Consider the following 20,507-nt stretch of genomic DNA (forward strand, 5'->3'; position numbering starts at 1 on the left):
TACATAACACTGAATGGGATGTTTTGACTTTGCAGAGCACTTTTATTTCCAATTGCACTAACTTGGAATTCCAGATCATTATTAAAACATGAGTTGGAATGAAGTTTATCTTTTAGTTACCTGGGCTCAGAGAGTGGAGAGTGGTTGTGGAAAGAATATGTTTTGTTTGTTATTTTCATTAAAAAAAAATGAAATCACTCATTCATTCCACAATCTCTTCTATAACTCAGTTATATGCTAGTAATTTGTTTCTTTAATCCCTTTCCTTTCTGGATTCCCATGACATCACATGGGCTCAATTTTTCTCCTATCTCACAGACCGCTTTAATGCCTCCTCTCCCTTCTTCAGTCAGTGAACATTAGAGTTCTTCCACTGTCTTCTCCTGAGACCTGGCCTCTTTTCACTGAAGACTTCTTCCACACACCTATGAGACTGGTTCCCAAAATATATCCTCAGTTTTTACTGCTAACTTCAATTTTAATCATATCAATGGATTTTTCCATCCTTTGATTCTGTCACAACCTTTAAAGTCAATATGCTTAAAACTGAATGTATCCATCACTGGGGTAGAAATAAGGAATAGCTTCTTTTCCTGATTTACTTGCTTCTGTTAACAATTCCACTAGTGTTCCAGTCTCTTCAGCTTCTCTTCTTTGTCTCCACCCACTTCTACCCACATCCTGTCAGAGCTACCTTTGCAAATATGTCTCATTTCTTGTATGTCTCATATCCTGTATTCTTTCTCTCAAGCCAGTACTTCTTAGAAAGAACCACCTTAGTGATTCTTCTAAAGCCAGCCTAGATCACTCCTCTCTTCAGAAACCTGCAGGGGTTCCCAAAAGACCATATGTTGTCCTTTAAGATCCTCTCTATTGCAGCTCTTACCACCGTGCCAGCATCATCTTTGCTCCCCATGTTCCAATCAAGTCAGCTTAGTTTTTCCTCTAAGACACATCACCAGTTTTTTCATCTTTGTACTTTGCTCATACTGTATCTTCTAGACTGCACTCCTCCTCTACTTTCCATGATCTCCATTCTTCTTAATCCTCAATAATCTCCATGTATAACTTCCCTTCAGGAGCCTTTCATCAGCGCAGTTCAATTTTACTACATATTGATCTAAACAATACAGACTGACTAATTCTTCTTTGCCCTTTACACTGGTATATCTGAGAAGAGGAGTGAGAACAATGAGTTTGAGATGATGTTGAGAACCTAAAAGCACCTTAAAAATCCTCTAACTCACTGGTTACCAATAAAAGAATCTTATGCAGAAGTCCAATATATTAATTCTGCTGTAATTGAAATGAGGATAAAGGCCCCAAAACCCCATATAGAGAACCCAGATTCCCTATCAAATTTCCCCAACCCTCTCCCCCTCCCCAATACCTCTGCAAAACCTTAGGGCCCCAAGGAACATCAATTTGAAAAGTATTGATTAAATCAAAAGCTCTCATTTATAGATTGGAAAACAGAAACCAGAGAACCTTACCAAAATCTAGAGTTCTCTTCTGAGAGTCATGTATCTATGTGACTAAATGTGAAAGTAACAAAACTGCTTTTCCTTTCGAAACTTCCTACAGAACAGATCTTTACCCTGATAGATTTCAGAGTGAGAGGCATTACTGTGAATGTAGCTTCTCAAATACTCAAAGTCTCAGTTTCTGCTCCTCAAGAGTCTTTCTCACGTTCAGTTTCAAAATCTCCACATCCATTGCAGCCTTCACGCTCACTAGGAGCACCAAGCTGCTAAGCCCCAGATATGGGTCCAACATGCAGGACCCTGATGGGCTAAGAGAGAGAGCCTGGCTGAACAATCTAACCTCTGATTACAGAAAACAAAAATGATTTTAAATGTAATTGTTATGCAAATGTACCACTTCAGTTCAGTCACTCAGTTGTGACACACTCTTTGCGACCCCATGGACCACACCACGCCAGGCCTCCCTGTCAATCACTAACTCATGGAGTTCACTCAAACTCACTTCCATCGAGTCAGTGATGCCATCCAGCCATCTCATCCTCTGTCGTCCCCTTCTCCTCCTGCCCCCAATCCCTCCCAACATCAGGGTCTTTTCCAAAGAGTCAACTCTTCACATGAGGTGGCCAAAGTACGGAGTTTCAGCTTCAGCATCAGTCCTTCCAGTGAACACCCAGAACTGATCTCCTGTAGGATGGACTGGTTGGATCTTCTTGCAGTCCAAGGGACTCTCAGAGTCTTCTCCAACACCACAGTTCAAAAGCATCAATGCTTCAGTGCTCAGCTTTCTTCACAGTCCAACTCTCACATCCATACATGACTACTGGAAAAACCATAGCCTTGACTAGACGGACGTTTGTTGGCAAAGTAATATCCCTGCTTTTGAATATGTTATCTAGGTTGGTCATAACTTTGCTTCCAAGGAGTAACTGTCTTTTAATTTCATGGCTGCAGTCACCATCTGCAGTGATTTTGGAGCCCACAAAAATAAAGTCTGACACTGTTTCCACTGTTTCCCATCTATTTCCCATGAAGTGATGGGATCAGATGCCATGATCTTCGTTTTCTGAATGTTGAGCTTTAAGCCAACTTTTTCATCCTCCTCTTTCACTTACATCAAGAGGCTTTTTAGTTCCTCTTGGCTTTCTGCCTTAAGGGTGGTGTCATCTGCATATCTGAGGTTATTGATATTTCTCCCAGCAATCTTGATTCCAGCTTGTGCTTCTTTCAGCCCAGTGTTTCTTATGGTATACTCTGCATAGAAGTTAAATAAGCAGGGTGAGAATACACAGCCTTGACGTACTCCTCTTCCTATTTGGAACCAGTCTGTTATTCCATGTCCAGTTCTAACTGTAGCTTCCTGACCTGCATACAGGTTTCTCAAGAGGCAAGTCAGGTGGTCTGGTATTCCCATCTCTTTCAGAATTTTCCACAATTTATTGTGATCCACACAGTCAAAGGCTTTGGCATAGTCAACAAAGCAGAAATAGATGTTTTTCTGGAACTCTCTTGCTTTTTCCATGATCCAGCAGATGTTGGCAATTTGATCCCTGGTTCCTCTGCCTTTTCTAAAACCAGCTTGAACATTTGGAAGTTCACAGTTCACATACTGCTGAAGCCTGGCTTGGAGAATTTTGAGCATTATTTTACTAGCGTGTGTGATGAGTACAATTGTGTGGTAGTTTGAGCATTCTTTGGCATTGCCTTTCTTTGGGATTGAAATGAAAACTGACCTTTTCCAGTCCTGTGGCCACTGCTGAGTTTTCCCAATTTGCTGGCATATTGAGTGCAGCACTTTCACAGCATCATCTTTCAGGATTTGAAATAGCTCAACTGAAATTCCATCACGTCCACTAGCTTTGTTCGTAGTGATGCTTTCTAAGGCCCACTTCACAGTCCAGGATGTCTGGGTCTAGGTGAGTGATTACACCATCATGATTATCTGGGTCGTGAAGCTCTTTTTTGTACAGTTCTTCTGTGTATTCTTGCCACCTCTTCTTAATACCTTCTGCTTCTGTTAGGTCCTTAACATGTCTGTCCTTTATCGAGCCCATCTTTGCATGAAATGTTCCCTTGGTATCTCTAATTTTCTTGAAGAGATCTCTAGTCTTTCCCATTCTGTTCTTTTCCTCTATTTCTTTGCATTGATCACTGAGGAAGGCTTTCTTATCTCTCCTTGCTATTCTTTGGAACTCTGCATTCAGATGCTTTTATCTTTCTTTTTCTCCTTTGCTTTTTACTTCTCCCCTTTTCACAGCTATTTATAAGGCCTCCTCAGACAGCCATTTTGCTTTTTTGCATTTCTTTTCCATGGGGATGGTCTTGATCCCTGTCTCCTGTACAGTGTCACAAACCTCTGTCCATAGTTCATCAGGCACTCTGTCTATCAGATCTAGTCCCTTAAATCTATTTCTCACTTCTACTGTATAATCATAAGGGATTTTATTTAGGTCATACCTGAATGGTCTAGTGGTTTTCCCCACTTGCTTCAATTTAAGTCTGAATTTGGCAATAAGGAGTTCATGATCTGAGCCACAGTCACCTCCTGGTCTCGTTTTTGCTGACTGTATAGAGCTTCTCCATCTTTGGCTGCAAAGAATATTATCAGTCTGATTTCAGTGTTGACCATCTGGTGATGTCCATGTGTAGAGTCTTCTCTTGTGTTGTTGGAAGAGAGTTTTTGCTATGACCAGTGCATTCTCTTGGCAAAACTCTATTAGCCTTTGCCCTGCTTCATCCCATACTCCAAGACCAAATTTGTCTGTTACTCCAGGTGTTTCTTGACTTCCTACTTTTGCATTCCAGTCCCCTATAATGAGAAGGACATCTTTTTTGGGTGTTAGTTCTAAAAGGTCCTGTAGGTCTTCATAGAACCATTCAACTTCAGCTTCTTCAGCATTACAGGTTGGGGCTTGGATTACAGTGATATTGAATGGTTTGCCTTGGAAACAGAGATCTTTCTGTCGTTTTTGAGATTGCATCCAAGTACTGCATTTCGGACTCTTTTGTTGACTAGAATGGCTACTCCATTTCTCCTAAGGGATTCCTGCCCACAGTAGTAGATATAATGCTCATCTGAGTTAAATTCACCCATTCCAGTCCATTTTAGTTCGCTGATTCCTAGAATGTTGATGTTCACTCTTGCCATCTCCTGTTTGACTACTTCCAATTTGCCTTGATTCATGGACCTGACATTCCAGGTTCCTATGCAATATTGCTCCTTACAGCATCGGATCTTGCTTCTATCACCAGTCACATCCACAACTGGGTATTGTTTTTGCTTTGGCTCCATCCCTTCATTCTTTCTGGAGTTATTTCTCCACTGATCTCCAGTAGCATATTGGGCACCTACCGACCTGGGGAGTTCCCCTTTCGGTATCCTATCATTTTGCCTTTTCATACTGTTCAGAATGTGAAATGACAGAATGTGGTCCACTGGAGAAGGGAATGGCAAACCACTTCAGTATTCTTGCCTTGAGAACCCCATAAACAGTATGAACAGTATGAAATGTACCACTTAGCTGACTAAGATTTCTGGCTCCTGGATAAGTAACTTTATCAGCCATAGAGAACAGCCTGTGGCTGCTACCACTCCTTTCCCTGCCTAAATGGTCTCTCAGAAAACTAATCCTAATGGAGTTGGAAAAATGAAGATTAAAGCTAAATTGAGAGATTGCCTGGCCAAAATCTCCTGTTTCCTTGGGAAGAGCAAGGTTCTTATTTTTCAATTTGGAATCTAGTCAGTCTCACCGTACTCTGTCCACAACAATCAAAACAATTATTGCAGCCAGCATCTCAGCAGCATATGGCATCTTTTCTTCTTTAAAGCAAATGGGATAGGAAGACATAGATCTGTAGATCTGTCTGTTTCAGTAAGTCAAAGATGCTGTACTTGTTTCAAACTTGTTTTGAAATCATGCTGTATGCCTAAACAAACATACAGCTTCCATGACTTTTATTAGAAAATTAAACCAACGTCTGACTCCAGATGACATTTGGGACTGGAGGGAGTGGGTGCTGCTGAGTCCTTAGAGGTCCCCAATGGCATGATCTCTATGCACCTCTCCCCAAGGCCATTCGCACCCTCATTCCATAACAGGAGTACAGTGACACCACCATGAGCCTCATGGCATATAGATGCCTAGATGCCACCAGAAGCATGTGGGGAGCCTGCTCCTCTGAGATGGTGAACCAGGTCAGGTGAGAGCTGGGTCAGCACACGGGTAGAAACTCCATCCTACTGGATGCCTTGGATCCACAGGTGATCTGGAAGCCCCTATTCCCTAAATGTATCAATTAGTTACCTCACGCTACCCCTGAAGATGCATTAAAAAAAAAAAACCCAAGATACAGTGGCTTAAAATAACAATCATTTATTCTTACTGATCTTCCTTAGTTCAGCTGATCTAAACTGGGTTTGGCTGGACTGACTTGGCTCTTCTCCACGTTTTTCTCATCGTCCCCTTGGGACCATCAGGCTAGTCCAGGCATGTTCTACAGTGATGGCAAGGGCACAAGAACACAAGCAAAAACTCACTAGGTCTCTCGAGGTCTAGGATCAAAACTGGCACCCAGCACATCTGCCGCCTCAGTTATTTTATTATGGAAAAATACATGTAATGTACAATTTACAATTTTAACCATTTTTAAGTGTACAATTCAGTGGCATTAATTACATTCCTACTGTTGCACAACCTCACACTATCCATCTCTAGAACTTCTTCATCATCTTAAACAGAAACCCAGACCATTAAATAATAATACTCCATTGCCTCCTTCCTCCAGCCCCTGCTAATTACTATTCACTTTCTGTTTCTACAAATTTGGCTGCTCTAGGTATCTCATATAAGAGGAGTCATACAATATTTGTCCTATGCTGTCTGACTTCCTGTACTTAATGTTTTCAGGTTTAATGCATGTTGTCACATGTATCAGAATTTTATTCCCTTTTAAGTCTGAATAATATTCATCATATATATTTATCACATTTGCTTATCTATCCATCTGTTGATGGCCCTCTGAGTTGTTTTCACCATTTGGCTATCATGAATAATGCTGCAGTGGACATTGGTGTACAAATATCTATTCAAGTACTGCTTTCAAATCTTTTGGATATATAGCCAGAAGTAGAATAGTTCAGTTCAGTTCAGCCACTCAGTCATGTCTGACTCTTTGCGACCCCATGAACCGCAGCACGCCAGGCCTCCCTGACCATCACCAACTGCCAGAGTCTGCCCAAACCCATGTCCATTGAGTTGGTGATGCCATCCAGCCATCTCATCCTCTGTCATCCCCTTCTCCTCTTGCCCTCAATCTTTCCCGGCATCAGAGTCTTTTCAAATGAGTCAGCTCTCCGCATCAGGAGGCCAAAGTATTGGAGTTTCAGCTTCAGCATCAGTCCTTCCAGTGAACACCCAGGGCTGATCTCCTTTAGGATGGACTGGTTGGATCTCCTTGCAGTCCAAGGGACTCTCAAGAGTCTTCTCCAACACCACAGTTCAAAAGCATCAATTTTTCGGCGCTCAGCTTTCTTTATAGTCCAACTCTCAAATCCATACATGACTACTGGAAAACCATAGCCTTGACTAGACGGACCTTTGTTGGCAAAGTAACGTCTCTGCTTTTCAATATGCTATCTAGGTTGGTCATAACTTTCCTTCCAAGGAGTAAATGTCTTTTAATTTCATGGCTGCAGTCACCATCTGCAGTGATTTTGGAGCCCCCCAAAATAAAGTCTGACACTGTTTCCACTGTTTCCCCATCTATTTGCCATGAAGTGATGGGACCAGATGCCATGATCTTCATTTTCTGAATGTTGAGCTTTTTTGTATATATATAAATTTATTTATTTTAATTGGAGGCTAATTAGTTTACAATATTGTATTGGTTTTGCCATACATCAACATGAATGTGCCATGAGTGTACATGTGTTCCCCATCCTGAACCCCCCTCCCACCTCCTTCCTCATACCATCCCTCTGGGTCATCCCAGGGCATGTTGAGCTTTAAGCCAACTTTTTCGTTCTCCTCTTTCACTTTCATCAAGAGGCTCTTTAGTTCTTCTTCACTTTCTGCCATAAGGGTGATGTCATCTCCATATCTCAGGTTATTAATATTTCTCCCAGCAATCTTGATTCCAGCCTGTGCTTCTTCCAGCCCAGCATTGCTCATGATGTACTCTGCATATAAGTTAAATAAGCAGGGTGACAATATACAGCCTTGAAGTACTCCTTTTCCTATTTGGAGCCACTCTGTTGTTCCATATCCAGTTCTAACTGTTGCTTCCTGACCTGCATACAGGTTTCCCAAGAGGCAGGTCAGGTGGTCTGGTATTCCCATCTCTTTCAGAATTTTCCACAATTTATTGTGATCCACACAGTCAAAGGCTTTGGCATAGTCAGCAAAGCAGAAATAGATGTTTTTCTGGAACTCTCTTGCTTTTTCAATGATCCAGCAGATGTTGGCAATTTGATCTCTGGTTCCTCTGCCTTTTCTAAAACCAGCTTGAACATCTGGAAGTTGACGGTTCACGTATTGCTGAAGCCTGGCTTGAAGAATTTTGAGCATTACTTTACTAGCATGTGAGACGAGTAGAGAAGTAGAATAACTGCTGAGTAATTCAAAATTTTTTTAGGAATTTTGATATTGTTTTCCACAGTGGCTGCACCATTTTACATTTCTACCAGCAAAACACAAGCATTATAATTTTCCCACATCTTCATCAACTCTAGTTAATTTTTTTCTCATATTTAAATAATAGCCATCCTAATGGTCATAAAGTGGTATATCATTGTGGTTTTGATTTGTGTTTCTGTAGCAATTAGTGATGTTGAGCATCTTTTCACATACTGATTAACATTTGCCTATCTTTGAAAAATATCTATTCAAGTGTTTTGCTCATTTTTAAATTTGGTTAGTGTTTTTTGTTGAGTTGTAGGAATTCTTTCTGTATCTTTATATATTAATCTCTTATCAGATCTGATTTGTAAATATTTTCATTTGTGTGAGTCACGTTTTCACTCTCTTGTATCCCTTCATTCATTTATGTTTTTCTTTATTTTAGCAATGTTTTGTAATTTTCAGTGTACACGTCTTTTGCCTACTTGGTTTAGTTTATTCTTAAATATTTTATTGTTTTTGATAGTTGTATAAATGGAATTGTTTTCTGTTTAAAATGCTATTTTTTATTTTGGCTGCTCTGCATCTTTGTAGCTGCACATGGACTTTCTTTAGGTTATGGCAAGCAGAAGGAACTCTCTAGTAGCTTCTAGAGAGTACTCGAGTACTCTCTAGCTACTCTCTACTCTCTAGCTGCAGTGTGCAGGCTCCTCACTGTGGTTTCCCTTGTTGCAGAGCATGTCTTCTAGGAGCATGGGCTCAGTTTAGTTGTGGTGCAGGGTATTAGCTTCCCTGCAGCATGTGGAATCCTCTCAGACCACGGATTGAACCTGTGTCCCCTGCATTGGCAGGCATATTCTTAACTACTGGACCACCAGGGAAATCCTGGAATTGTCTTAATTTCCTTTTCAGGTTTTTCATTTCTAGTGTTTGTTTTAGTTTTTAGTTTTAGTTCAGTCGCTCAGTCATGTCTGACTATTTGTGACCCCATCAATTGCAGCACGCCAAGCCTCCCTGTCCATCACCAACTCCCGGAGTTCACTCAAACTCACGGCCATCGAGTCAATGATGCCATCCAGCCATCTCATCCTCTGTCGTCCCCTTCTCCTCCTGCCCCCAATCCCTCCCAGCATCAGAGTCTTTTCCAATGAGTCAACTCTTCGCATGAGGTGGCCAAAGTACTGGAGTTTCAGCTTTAGCATCATTCCTTCCAAAGAAATCCCAGGGCTGATCTCCTTCAGAATGGACTGGTTGTTAGTAGCCATTTTATCAGCCAGAGTAGTCACATGGCCAAAACTAAAGTCAGGAGGAGGGGAAGTATAGTCCACCCTGCAAAATTACACTGCAGAGTGAGTCCACATAGGGAGGACTGAAAAATTGGGTCCTGTAATGATATTCCAGACTGAACTTCTGAGGGTCAATTTTAGCGTTGTTTTTCCAGGGGCCTTCTGCAGAAGCAGTCTGTTGCTACTACTTCAACCTACACAACCACAGTGAAAATGTAAAAAGGCAAGGGAATAAAGGGAGTAAGCAGACAACGAAAGGAGGTATCAAAGTGCCTAAGTACTGAGTTGGCCAAACACTCAGACAAACTTGGCCAACCTAATAAATTGTTGGTGCCCCGCCAGACAAGTAGTAGGTATAGAGGAAAGAATAGAAGGCAGTGAGTCAGATAGAAGGTCTGGCTTTGATCTTGGAACGGTCTGTTAACATTTCTTAATATCTCTGGGCCTCTGGCAGTAAGCTAGATCTATCTCTTTAAAGACCTTTCCTGTGTTAACGCTGCCATCTTATAAAAATCCTAACAGTGCCGCCCCCAGAACACAGCACAAGTCAGCGTTAGGAGATCTGTTCTCCATACAGATCCGCAAGCACACACATCCATGCGGGTGACCATCTGTGTGTCTCACTGATCCCATCTTCTGCCTACATCTCAGCTTTATTGGTGTGCTTTTTTGCATCCCATACCAGTTGAGATCTCCTTGAACAAAAGAAGATAGTCATTACTTACTTAACTGTCCCCAGAACACTATGCACCAAATACATATTTTTTAAGTGAACTGTGCAGTCCATAGGGTCGCAAAGAGCCAGACACGACTGAGCAACTGAACTGAGTAAAAAACCTCTACTATCTTTATTTTGAATGATTTATCTTGCATTTTGAGATTTTCAAATAATTTTTCTCTGGAAGCTAAATTTCTGGAGTCACAACAGCAAATTCAGCAAGTACAAATTTAGAGGTAATGAGTTTTCTCTCAGAGTTGCAGTTTATTTCACTAATTTTATGCTGCTAAATAGACATCATATCTCAGTTTTATTTCAGAATTTTAATGTAACACAGTAAGTTAAATGACTTTGTAATAAGTATGACATTTTACATGTCCAGTGCAGGCTTAGTTGTCAGAAGAGCTGTCGAAAGACCAAAGTTCTTGACTTACAGAGAAATGAGATCAGTGTTTAAAATTGTTTTTCTAGTCTTTGTTGAAAATTTGGGGCTTGAAAATCACATAAAGAGTAAAATGGAGGCAGACATTAGATATTTACCAATTAAAGTTTGATTCTTAATTATCACTACATACATCAGTACATGGGTTTTTTTCCCCAAAACACTGCATTTGAAGAAGTGACTTCTTTCAGTATAACAGCCTATTATACAAAGTGAAGTAAGTCAAAAAGAGAAGGACAAATATTGTATATTAACAGGTGTACAGAATCTAGAAAGATAGGATGAACCTTTTTGCAGGGCAGCAATGGAGATGCAGACATAGCAAACAGACTTGTGGACACAGTAGGGAAAGAAGAGGGTGGGATGAATGGAGAGAGGAGCATTGAACATATGTTACCATATGTAAAACAGATAGCCAGTGGGGATTTGTTTTGTGACACAGGGAGCTCAACCCAGTGCTCTGTGACAACCTAGAGGGGTGGGAGATGGGAGGCGGGCTCAGGAGGGAGGGGACATATGTAAACCTGTGGCTAATTCATGTTGATTTCTGTCAGAGGCCAACACAATATTGTAAAGCAGTTATCCTACAATTTTAAAAAATGGCATAGGAACTAATTTGTGAAATCACATTCAATGAGTAAATCTTAATTGCTTCATTTTTTTTAATTAGTACAGGGGCATAGGTTAAAATAGGTACTTCATGTTCCCCAGGATTTTTTCCTTGAGTTGAATGAATAATAGTCACTTTCCCAGTATCCCAGAGAACAGAAATATCTCCTATTTGCTTGGGAATGTCATAGGGAAGCAACACTGAATGTATGGCCTCAAAATCCATGGACATCGTCAAGCAGCTCATCAGGAATGTGTCCTTTTTGGCTGTATCCATGGCTTACCCCTCCTCTCCTCTCCTTCCAGGCTGCCCTGTCAAAGGTGACCCTACTCCCAATATTACCTGGTTCCACGGTGACCAGCCAGTGGCCAATGTCACAGGACTGATGTATCATATCTTGGCAGCTGGACAGATCCTCCAGGTTGCAGATCTTAGTGGTGGATCTCACGGGGACTTCAGCTGCCTTGCTCAGAATGAGGCAGGAATGCTCGTGCAGAAGGCCTTTTTAGTGATCCAAGGTAAGAAACCCTTCAGGACCTGGGTGCCAGGCTTGCTTCTTGAAAAAGAGAGTCTACTTGGGAATCTAATTCTCTAACAGAGCAAAGTGATTTCTGATCCCTGGTGGTCCTTAAGAGTGTGAAAATGGAAACCCAACCATGTTGCCATTACCATGAGGCTCTCTTCCGAAAAGCCACTTATCTGCATCTCAGCAGAACCTGGAAAAGTCAGTGCTGCTTTCATAGGTGTGCCCTTCTGCTCACCATGTTACTGCTGCTCAGGACCAAGGAGATCCACACAGGAGAGCAGATGTTTCCTTTATGCTGGCCTAACCACTAAAGAACACACACACTCGCCTGTTAGGGAAATACAAGTTTTCTCTGTTGGATTGGTTTAAAATTTCCTCTTGAGGTGAACCATGTGGTTTCTGTCCCCTGCCTTGGAGACTGGGGCTGGCACCAGGACCAGTGGGTCATCCAGAAGCCTTTAGCTACAGTCACATGTTGCGTGCTTGCCTGGCCCCTGCCCTGTGGTCTGTCCATGAGCAGACTGAGGAGTCTGTGTGGCTCACACATTCACCTGCCAGGTACACGTGCGGGTCCAAGAGCCTTTGGATGGGGCCTGCATTCGCTGCCCCAAGAAAGGGTAGCGAAAGAGCCCAGCAGAGTGGGAAAGGAGCCCAAACTGGCCTTATTATAGAAACTACGCGAGGCCTTTGAGTTTTCCATAGGCTGGTTCTACCTGTGGCCTGTATGTAACACTTACAAGGAAAGCAAAATTCTACTGCACATATCCTAAAATGGAGGCTTCCGTGGGAAGCGACAGAGTTCGTTCCAGAATAGCACATAAGGGTGGATATTTTTCTGAGTCCGTAGGTTTTCTGCTGAAACACCCTCCACCACCATTTGGCCTTCCAGATAGGGAAGTCAGTGTTGCATTTTCTTGTCAGCCAGCCAGTCTCTGCTGAAAACCAGAAGGCAGTGTCCACCTGCAAGTTTTGTAAAACACAATTGACAAATAAGCACTCAAAATTTACCAGCCCACAGTTATTTTTAACAGTTCTCCTACCAGTGAGTCCCAGACCCCCCAATAGAAAGTCCAAAGAAATGGCCTTTCTGACTGATGTCATAGCCTCCATAAATGAATGTTCTTTTAATAGGCTATTTTTCTGTAACATATACAAAGTCCAGCTCCAATATGGACTTTTAAATATTATTGTTGAGTACCTCTTGTATATCTCTTTGTTGAAAAATAAAGTCACCTTCTGGTAAGCCAACAGGGGGAATAAAAGTACTTTAGGAAGTAGGTTTTAAAATATGAGAGCTACAGCCGCTGATGAAGTTCTAGGTGCCAGGTCCTGGGCTAGACCCAGTGCTCCACACATGCTCAGTTGCTTCAGTCATGTCCAACACTTTGCGACCCCATGGACTGTAGCCCACCAGATTCCTCTGTCCATGGGATTCTCCAAGCAAGAATGGAGTGGGTTGCCATGCCCTTCTTCAGAGGATCTTCCTGACCAAGGGATCGAACTCACATCCCTTATGTCTCCTGCATTGGCAGGTGGGTTCTTTACCATTGGCACCACCTGGGAAGCCCAGGGCTAGGCCCTGTACTTTCTTTATATCCTGTTCTCCAGTAGTGTGATGAGATAAAGGAACTGTACTCACTTTATTGGATGAGCCAGCTCAGGCCCTTGGAGACCATGTGACTTGCCTAGACCTGGAGCCCACTGAGGGGCACTTTATTTCAGTCACTAAGTCATGTGTCCAACTCTTTGCAACCCAATGGATGTAGCCCATCAGGCTCCTCTCTCCATGGGATTTCCCAGGCAAGAATATTAGAGTGGGTTGCCATTTCCTTCTTCAGGAGATCTTCCTGACCCAGGGATCAAACCTGCATCTCCTTCATTGGCAGGTGGGTTCTTTACCACTGCACCACAGGAAGCATCACGGGGCACAGCCTCATTCATAACAGCACCTCATCCCCTCCCTGCCCCACCCCACCCTGCTCAGAAGGAACAGCATGAGCATTGATGCTACCTTCTTGTCACCTCTGATTCTCCTCCTGTGACAGATTACTGGTGGTCTGTGGACAGACCGGTGACCTGCTCAGCCTCCTGTGGCAACAGGGGGGTTCAGCAGCCCCGCCTGCGGTGTCTCCTGAACAACACGGAGGTGGACCCTGCTCACTGCGCGGGGAAGGTGCGCCCTGCTGTGCAGCCTATCCCCTGCAACCGGAGAGACTGCCCTTCCCGGTGAGTGCACCAGCCCCTCCCCAGGATGGGCCTGGACTTGCAGCCAGGCTCATGGCCAGCCCTTGTTAAGTACTGTGAGAGCGAAAGACACTGAGTGCCAGTGAGGGAGCCTGATGGCCGAGGAGCCACACGTTCTGTTGGCCCTGGCCCACCAGACTCCCCACTGTACAGAAAACATCCCCCAGGACAAGCCTCCTTTCTCAGTTGTTTGTCCTCTCACTACTCAGTCACCTAAAGCTGCCTGGGCTTCCCAAGGGCCTGAAAAGGTCAGTTTAGGGGCTGGGAATATCCCAGGCCCTGACAAGGGAGAGTTCTCATCCTGCAGCAAGAAGGCTGGTTTTAAGAGGGAAAAAAAACATGTTGTGGTTGAAGTACTTAGGGAATACTGATCACCAGTCTATACCCCAACCCCTCCCCTTTATTCTAACTATATACCTTTGCTCATCAGTACTCCATTTTAGCTGAGGAAATCTTATCCTCTCTTCTACAAAGGCTTGCCTCTTGTTAAAGTTGAAATAAATTTTCATTTCCCATAGTTGCTTCAACTTTGGGTTTACAGTTAACCCTTGAGCTACACAGAGGTTAGGGACGGTGACCTTGAGCAGTCAAAAATCCATCCATAACTGTATAGTTGCTGCTCCAACTATAGATGGTGTAGTACTCTAATAGGCATTTAGTGAAAGAAATCTGAGTACAAGTGGACCCGTGTGGTTCATACCTGTGTTGTTCAGGGGCCAACTGTACATTTTCTGCACTTGGGTTCCTTATATAACCCAGAACAATACCCACAGTCTCTGTCTCTTCCATCTTCCTTGAGCTTTGAGCAGCCATGAGTCCCACTGAGCAGTGCCCTTCCCCCTCACCATGTCAGGCAGCAGCTGAAGGAATAATGGATGGGCTTGGAGTTGGCACCTACATGGCGCCCTGAGCCTGGGGAGACTTGGCAGAGCCCTGAAACACCCCTTTACTGCCTATCTGTGGGACGTTCACCCACTCCTTAGGCAACCACTTTGTGTTTTGCCAGCTGAATCATAAGGAGCAGCTGAAACCAGGAGAGCCTCAATGAAATATGAAACACACTCATTAATATCAGCAGTTTGACTTGCTGACGGGAAGGTTTCCACGGGAATGATTAATGTCCTTTTATACCCTTCCTGAACTGTAACATAGCCCGTACCTCTCCTTTCTTAAAGCCCCCACCCCAGCTCCTGAAAAATTGCTGAAATGTATATTTGGAAATAAAAGTTGATTGAAAGGCAGGCCTGACATTCACCAGGGATACGAGAGGCTGGAAGACTGCCTTTGCCAAGCTGTGTGAAATGAAGAAGAGGTCATGGACATGCCAGGGACATTTTGATTTGCTGTGGTGATAGAGTCAATCAGCCTCATTTACTTCTGCAGATGAAATAATGGTCGGGTCTGCTTGGGTTTCAGCACCCTCAGGGGCTTTAAAACACCTTCTGCCTGCTTCCTAAGTGGCTCTGCTCCTGTGGGTTAGAAATCTGCTCGCAGTCATCTCTCTCCGAGGCGAACAGAGCAGGGAAGTTCCACCAAACTAAATAAGTCACAGATCCAGGTTCAGGAGAAATTTGCTCCCTGTTCCAACTACTTACCTCTCCTGAAAGCCAAATGTGGCACCATTGAACTAGAAAGTGGCCACAGGCTCATCTTTGACTGGTTTTCCCACCAAGCTTCCTGGGCATGTCAGCCCCCTCCTCTGCACACAAACAGGTGTGGCCCCAGTTGTCTTTTTGAATCGCACTGTGAAGTCACACTTTGACCCAGGTAGCTGTGTCAGCCACTTCATTTAGATCATTCCCCCACCCCCTTCCACAAAGCAACAAAGTCAAAAAATGTTTTTTCTAGGTTGAATGAAATGGCTGGAAAGAACCAAATCTTTTCCACAAACTACACCTCCTTCCCCCTCCTCTTTGAGAATTAGCACAGGGTAATATCCAAAAAGAACCCCTCCATATCTGTATACAGTCCAAGGACTTCAGAGTGTTTCCCAACTTATAGCTTGGCTTTATGAGGAAAGCTATTTGTCACAGTCCTGGTCAGTCTCACTTCTGAGGATCCAAATTGCAGCTGGAACCTAACATCCTGAGAACAACTACTGTCACCACATAAACCACCCTCTGAGAGGTATAAGACCTATGGACTGTGACTCATGGAGGTGGGAAATTGCTCCAGAAGGCTGGAAGGAACTTCGTAGGCTCCTGGGGGATTAAACAAATCAAATGAGACGTGGGTTAAGGCGAGGTAGGAAAAACAGTGAATACTAGCAGACAAAACTTGGCTCAACTGAGACCCAGACTGCCTCTGGGGTCAGGAGGCGACCCAGGTTTGGATCTGATCTTCCCTGGGAAACAGGCCCTTCTCTGCCCCACACTTGAATGACTTTAGGAAGAATCAGAACTGGTATAACCGGTTAAAGGACTGCCTCTGCTGAGGGTTTTATCTGCAAGCTCACAGCTTTGGGGGCCAATATTAAGATAAAGCAACTGATCTTTCACAGTGTGCCTTTTTAATCAGTTTCCAAAGGGTATTTATTTCCTGTAGCTGCCATAGCAAATTACCACAAACACGGTTGCTTAAAATGATAGATTTTTATTCTCTTCTAATTATGGAGGCCAGAGGTCCAAAATCAAGATGTCGACAGGGCTGCACGCTCCCTCCAAAGACTCCAGGAGAGAATCAGTTCCTGAGTCCTTGTAGCTTCTGGTGGCTCCAGGCATCCCTTGGCTTGTGGCCACAGCACTCCAACCTCTGCCTTTGTGGTCACACTGTCCCCTCCTCTGCCATGTCAGATCTCCCTCTGCCTTCCTCTTACAAGAACACGTGATGGTATGTAATGCCTAACCAGATAATGCAGGACAAGCTCATCTCAAGATCTTTAACTATATCTGGAAACACTCTTTGTCCAAATAAGGTAACATTCACAGGTTCCAGGGATGATTTCATGTAGATATCTGGGAGGGGTGGGGGTGGCATTTTTAGCCTACCGCCCCAGGTATATTCTGTGAAAAGAGACACGGCCCCGCAATTAGCTGCTGTGTGGTAAGAACAGGAGGATGCTGTGGGGCTCCTTTCCTGAGAGTATTTGGCATTGTTCCTCTGCTCAAGGCTTGACCCTTTGCACTAATCCTTCTTCCTCTTCCCAGGTGGATGGTGACCTCCTGGTCTGCCTGTACCCGGAGCTGTGGGGGAGGCGTCCAGACCCGCCGGGTGACCTGCCAGAAGCTGAAAGCCTCAGGGATCTCCACTCCTGTGCCCAGTGATGTGTGCACGCAGCTTGCCAAGCGGCCAGTCGACACCCAGGCCTGTAACCAGCAGTTGTGTGTGGAGTGGGCCTTCTCCAGCTGGAGCCAGGTAAGACAGCTTTGTTTTTAGTTGATTTGCGGAGTTTCTAGTGTGTAGCAAAGTGATTCAGTTGTGCCTATATATTCTTTTTCAGACTCTTTTCTATTATGAGTTATTGCAAAATATTGAGTAGATTACCCTGTGCTATACAGTAGGTCCTTGCTTATCTACTATATATACACTGCTGCTGCTACTGCTGCTGCTAAGTCGCTTCAGTCGTGTCTGACTCTGTGCGACCCCATAGACGGCAGCCCATCAGCCTCCACCATCCTCTGTATCTTTTAATTCCAACTATATCCCAATCCCCTCTTTCCCCTTTGGTTCAGTTCAGTCACTCAGTCGTGTCCGACTCTTTGCGACCCCATGAATTGAAGCACGCCAGGCCTCCCTGTCCATCACCAACTCCCGGAGTTCACTCAAACTCACGTCCATCGAGTCGGTGATGCCATCCAGCCATCTCATCCTCTGTCGTCCCCTTCTCCTCCTGCCCCCAATCCCTCCCAGCATCAGAGTCTTTTCCAATGAGTCAGCTCTTCGCATGAGGTGGCCAAAGTACTGGAGTTTCAGCTTGTTAGCATCATTCCTTCTAAAGAACACCCAGGACTGATCTCCTTTAGAATGGACTGGCTGGATCTCCTTGCACACTAGTAAAGTAATGCTCAAAAATTCCCCTTTGGTAACCATAAGTTTATTTTTCAGGTCTTATGAGTCTCTGTTTTGTAACTAAGTTCACTTGTATCATTTTTTAGATTCCACATATAAGTGATATCATATGATATTTGTCTTTCTCTTCTTGACTTACTTCACTTGGTATGATAACCTCTAGCTGCATTCATATTGCTGCAAATGGCATTATTTTGTTCTTTTTGTGGCTGAGTAGTATTCTATTGCATCTACATACCACACCTTCTCTGCCCGTTCATCTATAGTGGGTATTTAGGTTATCTCCATGTGTGGCTATTCTGAAGAGTGCTGCTGTAAACATAGGGGTGCATGTACTTTGCGGGTCTTTTTAACTACCTTTTACTGGAGTATATTAGATTTACAGTGTTGTGCCACTGTCTGCTATACAGGAAAGCGAATCAGCTGCACATATACATACATCCTTTCTTTCTTAGTCTTTTCCCTGAGAGGTCATTACATGATTTTGCGTGGAGCTCCCTCTGCTATGCAGTGCGTTCTTATTAGTTATCTATCGATGTTTTATATATAGTAGTGTGTATACGTCAATCCCAATCTCGCAATCTCTCCTTCTCCCCCTTTTCCCCTTGGTTACCACAAGTTTGTTCTCCACATCTGTGACTCCATTTCTGGTCTACAGACAAGTTTATCTGTACCATTCTTTAAAATTCCACAAATAAGCAATATAATATGTCTTTTTCTGTCTGACTGACTTCACTCAGTATGAAAATCTCTAGATCCATCCGTGTCACTGCAAATGGCATTATTTCATTCTTTTTTATAGCTGAGTACTATTCCATTGTATGTATGTGCGACATCTTCTTTATCCATTCATCTGCTGATGGACACTTAGGTTGCTTCCATGTCCTGGTTATTGTAAACAGTGTTGCACTGAACATTGGGGTGACTGTATCTTTCTGAATTATGGTTTTCTCCAGATATGTACCTAGGAATGGGATTTCTAGATCATATAGTAATCCTATTTTTAGTTTTCTGAAGAACCTCTATACTGCCTTCCATAGTGACTGCAAGGACGGTTCCCCTTTCTCCACACCCTCTCCAGCATTTCTTACTTATAGACTTTTTCATGGTGACCATTCTGACTAGTGTGAGGTGGTACCTCATTGTAGTTTTGATTTGCATTTCTCTTATATTTAGTGATATTGAGCATCTTTTCATGTATTTTCATTGGCAATCTGTATTTCTTTAGAGAAATGTCTATTTAGGTCTTCTGCCAATCTTTGGATTGGTTATTTGTTTTTTGTTGTTGTATGAGCTGTTTGTATATTTTGGAGATTAATCCCTATCAGTTGTATTATTTGCAAATATTTTCTCCCATTCTGTAGGTATCTTTTCATTTTGTTTATCATTTCTTTTGCTGTGTAAAAGCTTGTAAGTTTGATTAGGTCCCATTTGTTTATTTTTGTTTCTATTTCTAATGCCTTGAGAGTAAGAAAACATTTGTACAATTTATATCAGAGAATGTTTTGCCTGCATTCTCTTCTAGGAGTTTTATGGTTTCATGTCTTATAAGTCTTCAGGGCTTCCCTGGTGGCTCAGCCATGCTTGCTCCTTGGAAGAAAAGCTATGACCAACCTAGACAGTGTAAAAGCAGAGACAATACTTTGCCAACAAAGGTCCATCTAGTCAAAGCTATGGTTTTTCCAGTAGTCATGTATGGATGTGAGAGTTGGACTATAAAGAAAGCTGAGTGCCAGAGAATTGATGCTTTTGAACTGTGGTGTTGGAGAAGACTCTTGGTGGAGAGTCACTTGAACTGCAAGGAGATCCAACCAGTCAATCCTAAAGGAATTCAGTCCTGAATATTCATTGGAAGGACTGATGCTAAAGCAGAAACTCCAATACTTTGGCCACCTGATGTGAAGAACTGACTCATTGGAAAAGACCCTGATGCTGGGAAAGATTGAAGGCAGGGGGAGAAGGGGACAACAGAGGATGAGATAGTTGGATGGTATCACTGATGTGATGGACATGAGTTTGAGTAAGCTCTGGGAGTTGGTGATGGACAGGGAAGCCTGGCGTGCTGTAGTCTCTGGGGTTGCAAAGAGTTGGACATGACTGAGCCACTGAACTGAACTGGTAGCTCAGACAGTAAAGCATCTGCATGCAATGCAGGAGACCTGGGCTCGACCCCTGGGTCAGGAAGATCCCTGGAGAAGGAAATGGCACCCAACTCCAGTACTCTTGCCTGGAAAAATCCCATGGACAGAGGAGCCTGGTAGGCTACAGTCCATGGGGGTCACAGAGTCAGACACAACTGAGTGACTTCACAAGCCATTTTGAATTTATTTTTTGTATGATGAGGGGGGTGTGTTCTAACTTCACTGATTTACATGTAGCTGTCCAACTTTCCCCATACCACTTGCTGAAGAGACTATCTTTTTCTCATTATATATTCTTGGATTCTTTGTTGAAGATTAATTGCCCATAGGTGTGTGGGTTTATTTCTGGGCTCTGTAATCTATTCCATTGATCTATATATCTACTTTTATTCCAATACCATGCTGTTTTGATTACTGTAGCTTTGTAGTATTGT

The 20,507-nt window shown here is 43.3% G+C and overlaps 1 protein-coding gene across 4 annotated transcripts in view; it reads left to right on the forward strand.

The window, feature by feature from the left end:
- Positions 1–20,507, forward strand: part of ADAMTSL1 (ADAMTS like 1) — a 1,118,714-nt gene that overhangs the window by 1,061,012 nt on the left and 37,195 nt on the right. For all 4 annotated transcript variants that reach the window (XM_042244881.1, XM_042244882.1, XM_004004390.5 and 1 more), the window contains 3 exons: positions 11,460–11,672; positions 13,726–13,906; positions 17,071–17,278. In XM_042244881.1, the coding sequence (XP_042100815.1) occupies positions 11,460–11,672; positions 13,726–13,906; positions 17,071–17,278 (602 nt within the window). The remainder of the gene's footprint in view (positions 1–11,459; positions 11,673–13,725; positions 13,907–17,070; positions 17,279–20,507) is intronic.

Source organism: Ovis aries, chromosome 2, assembly GCF_016772045.2.
Source record: "Ovis aries strain OAR_USU_Benz2616 breed Rambouillet chromosome 2, ARS-UI_Ramb_v3.0, whole genome shotgun sequence".
Classification (NCBI taxonomy): domain Eukaryota; kingdom Metazoa; phylum Chordata; class Mammalia; order Artiodactyla; family Bovidae; genus Ovis; species Ovis aries.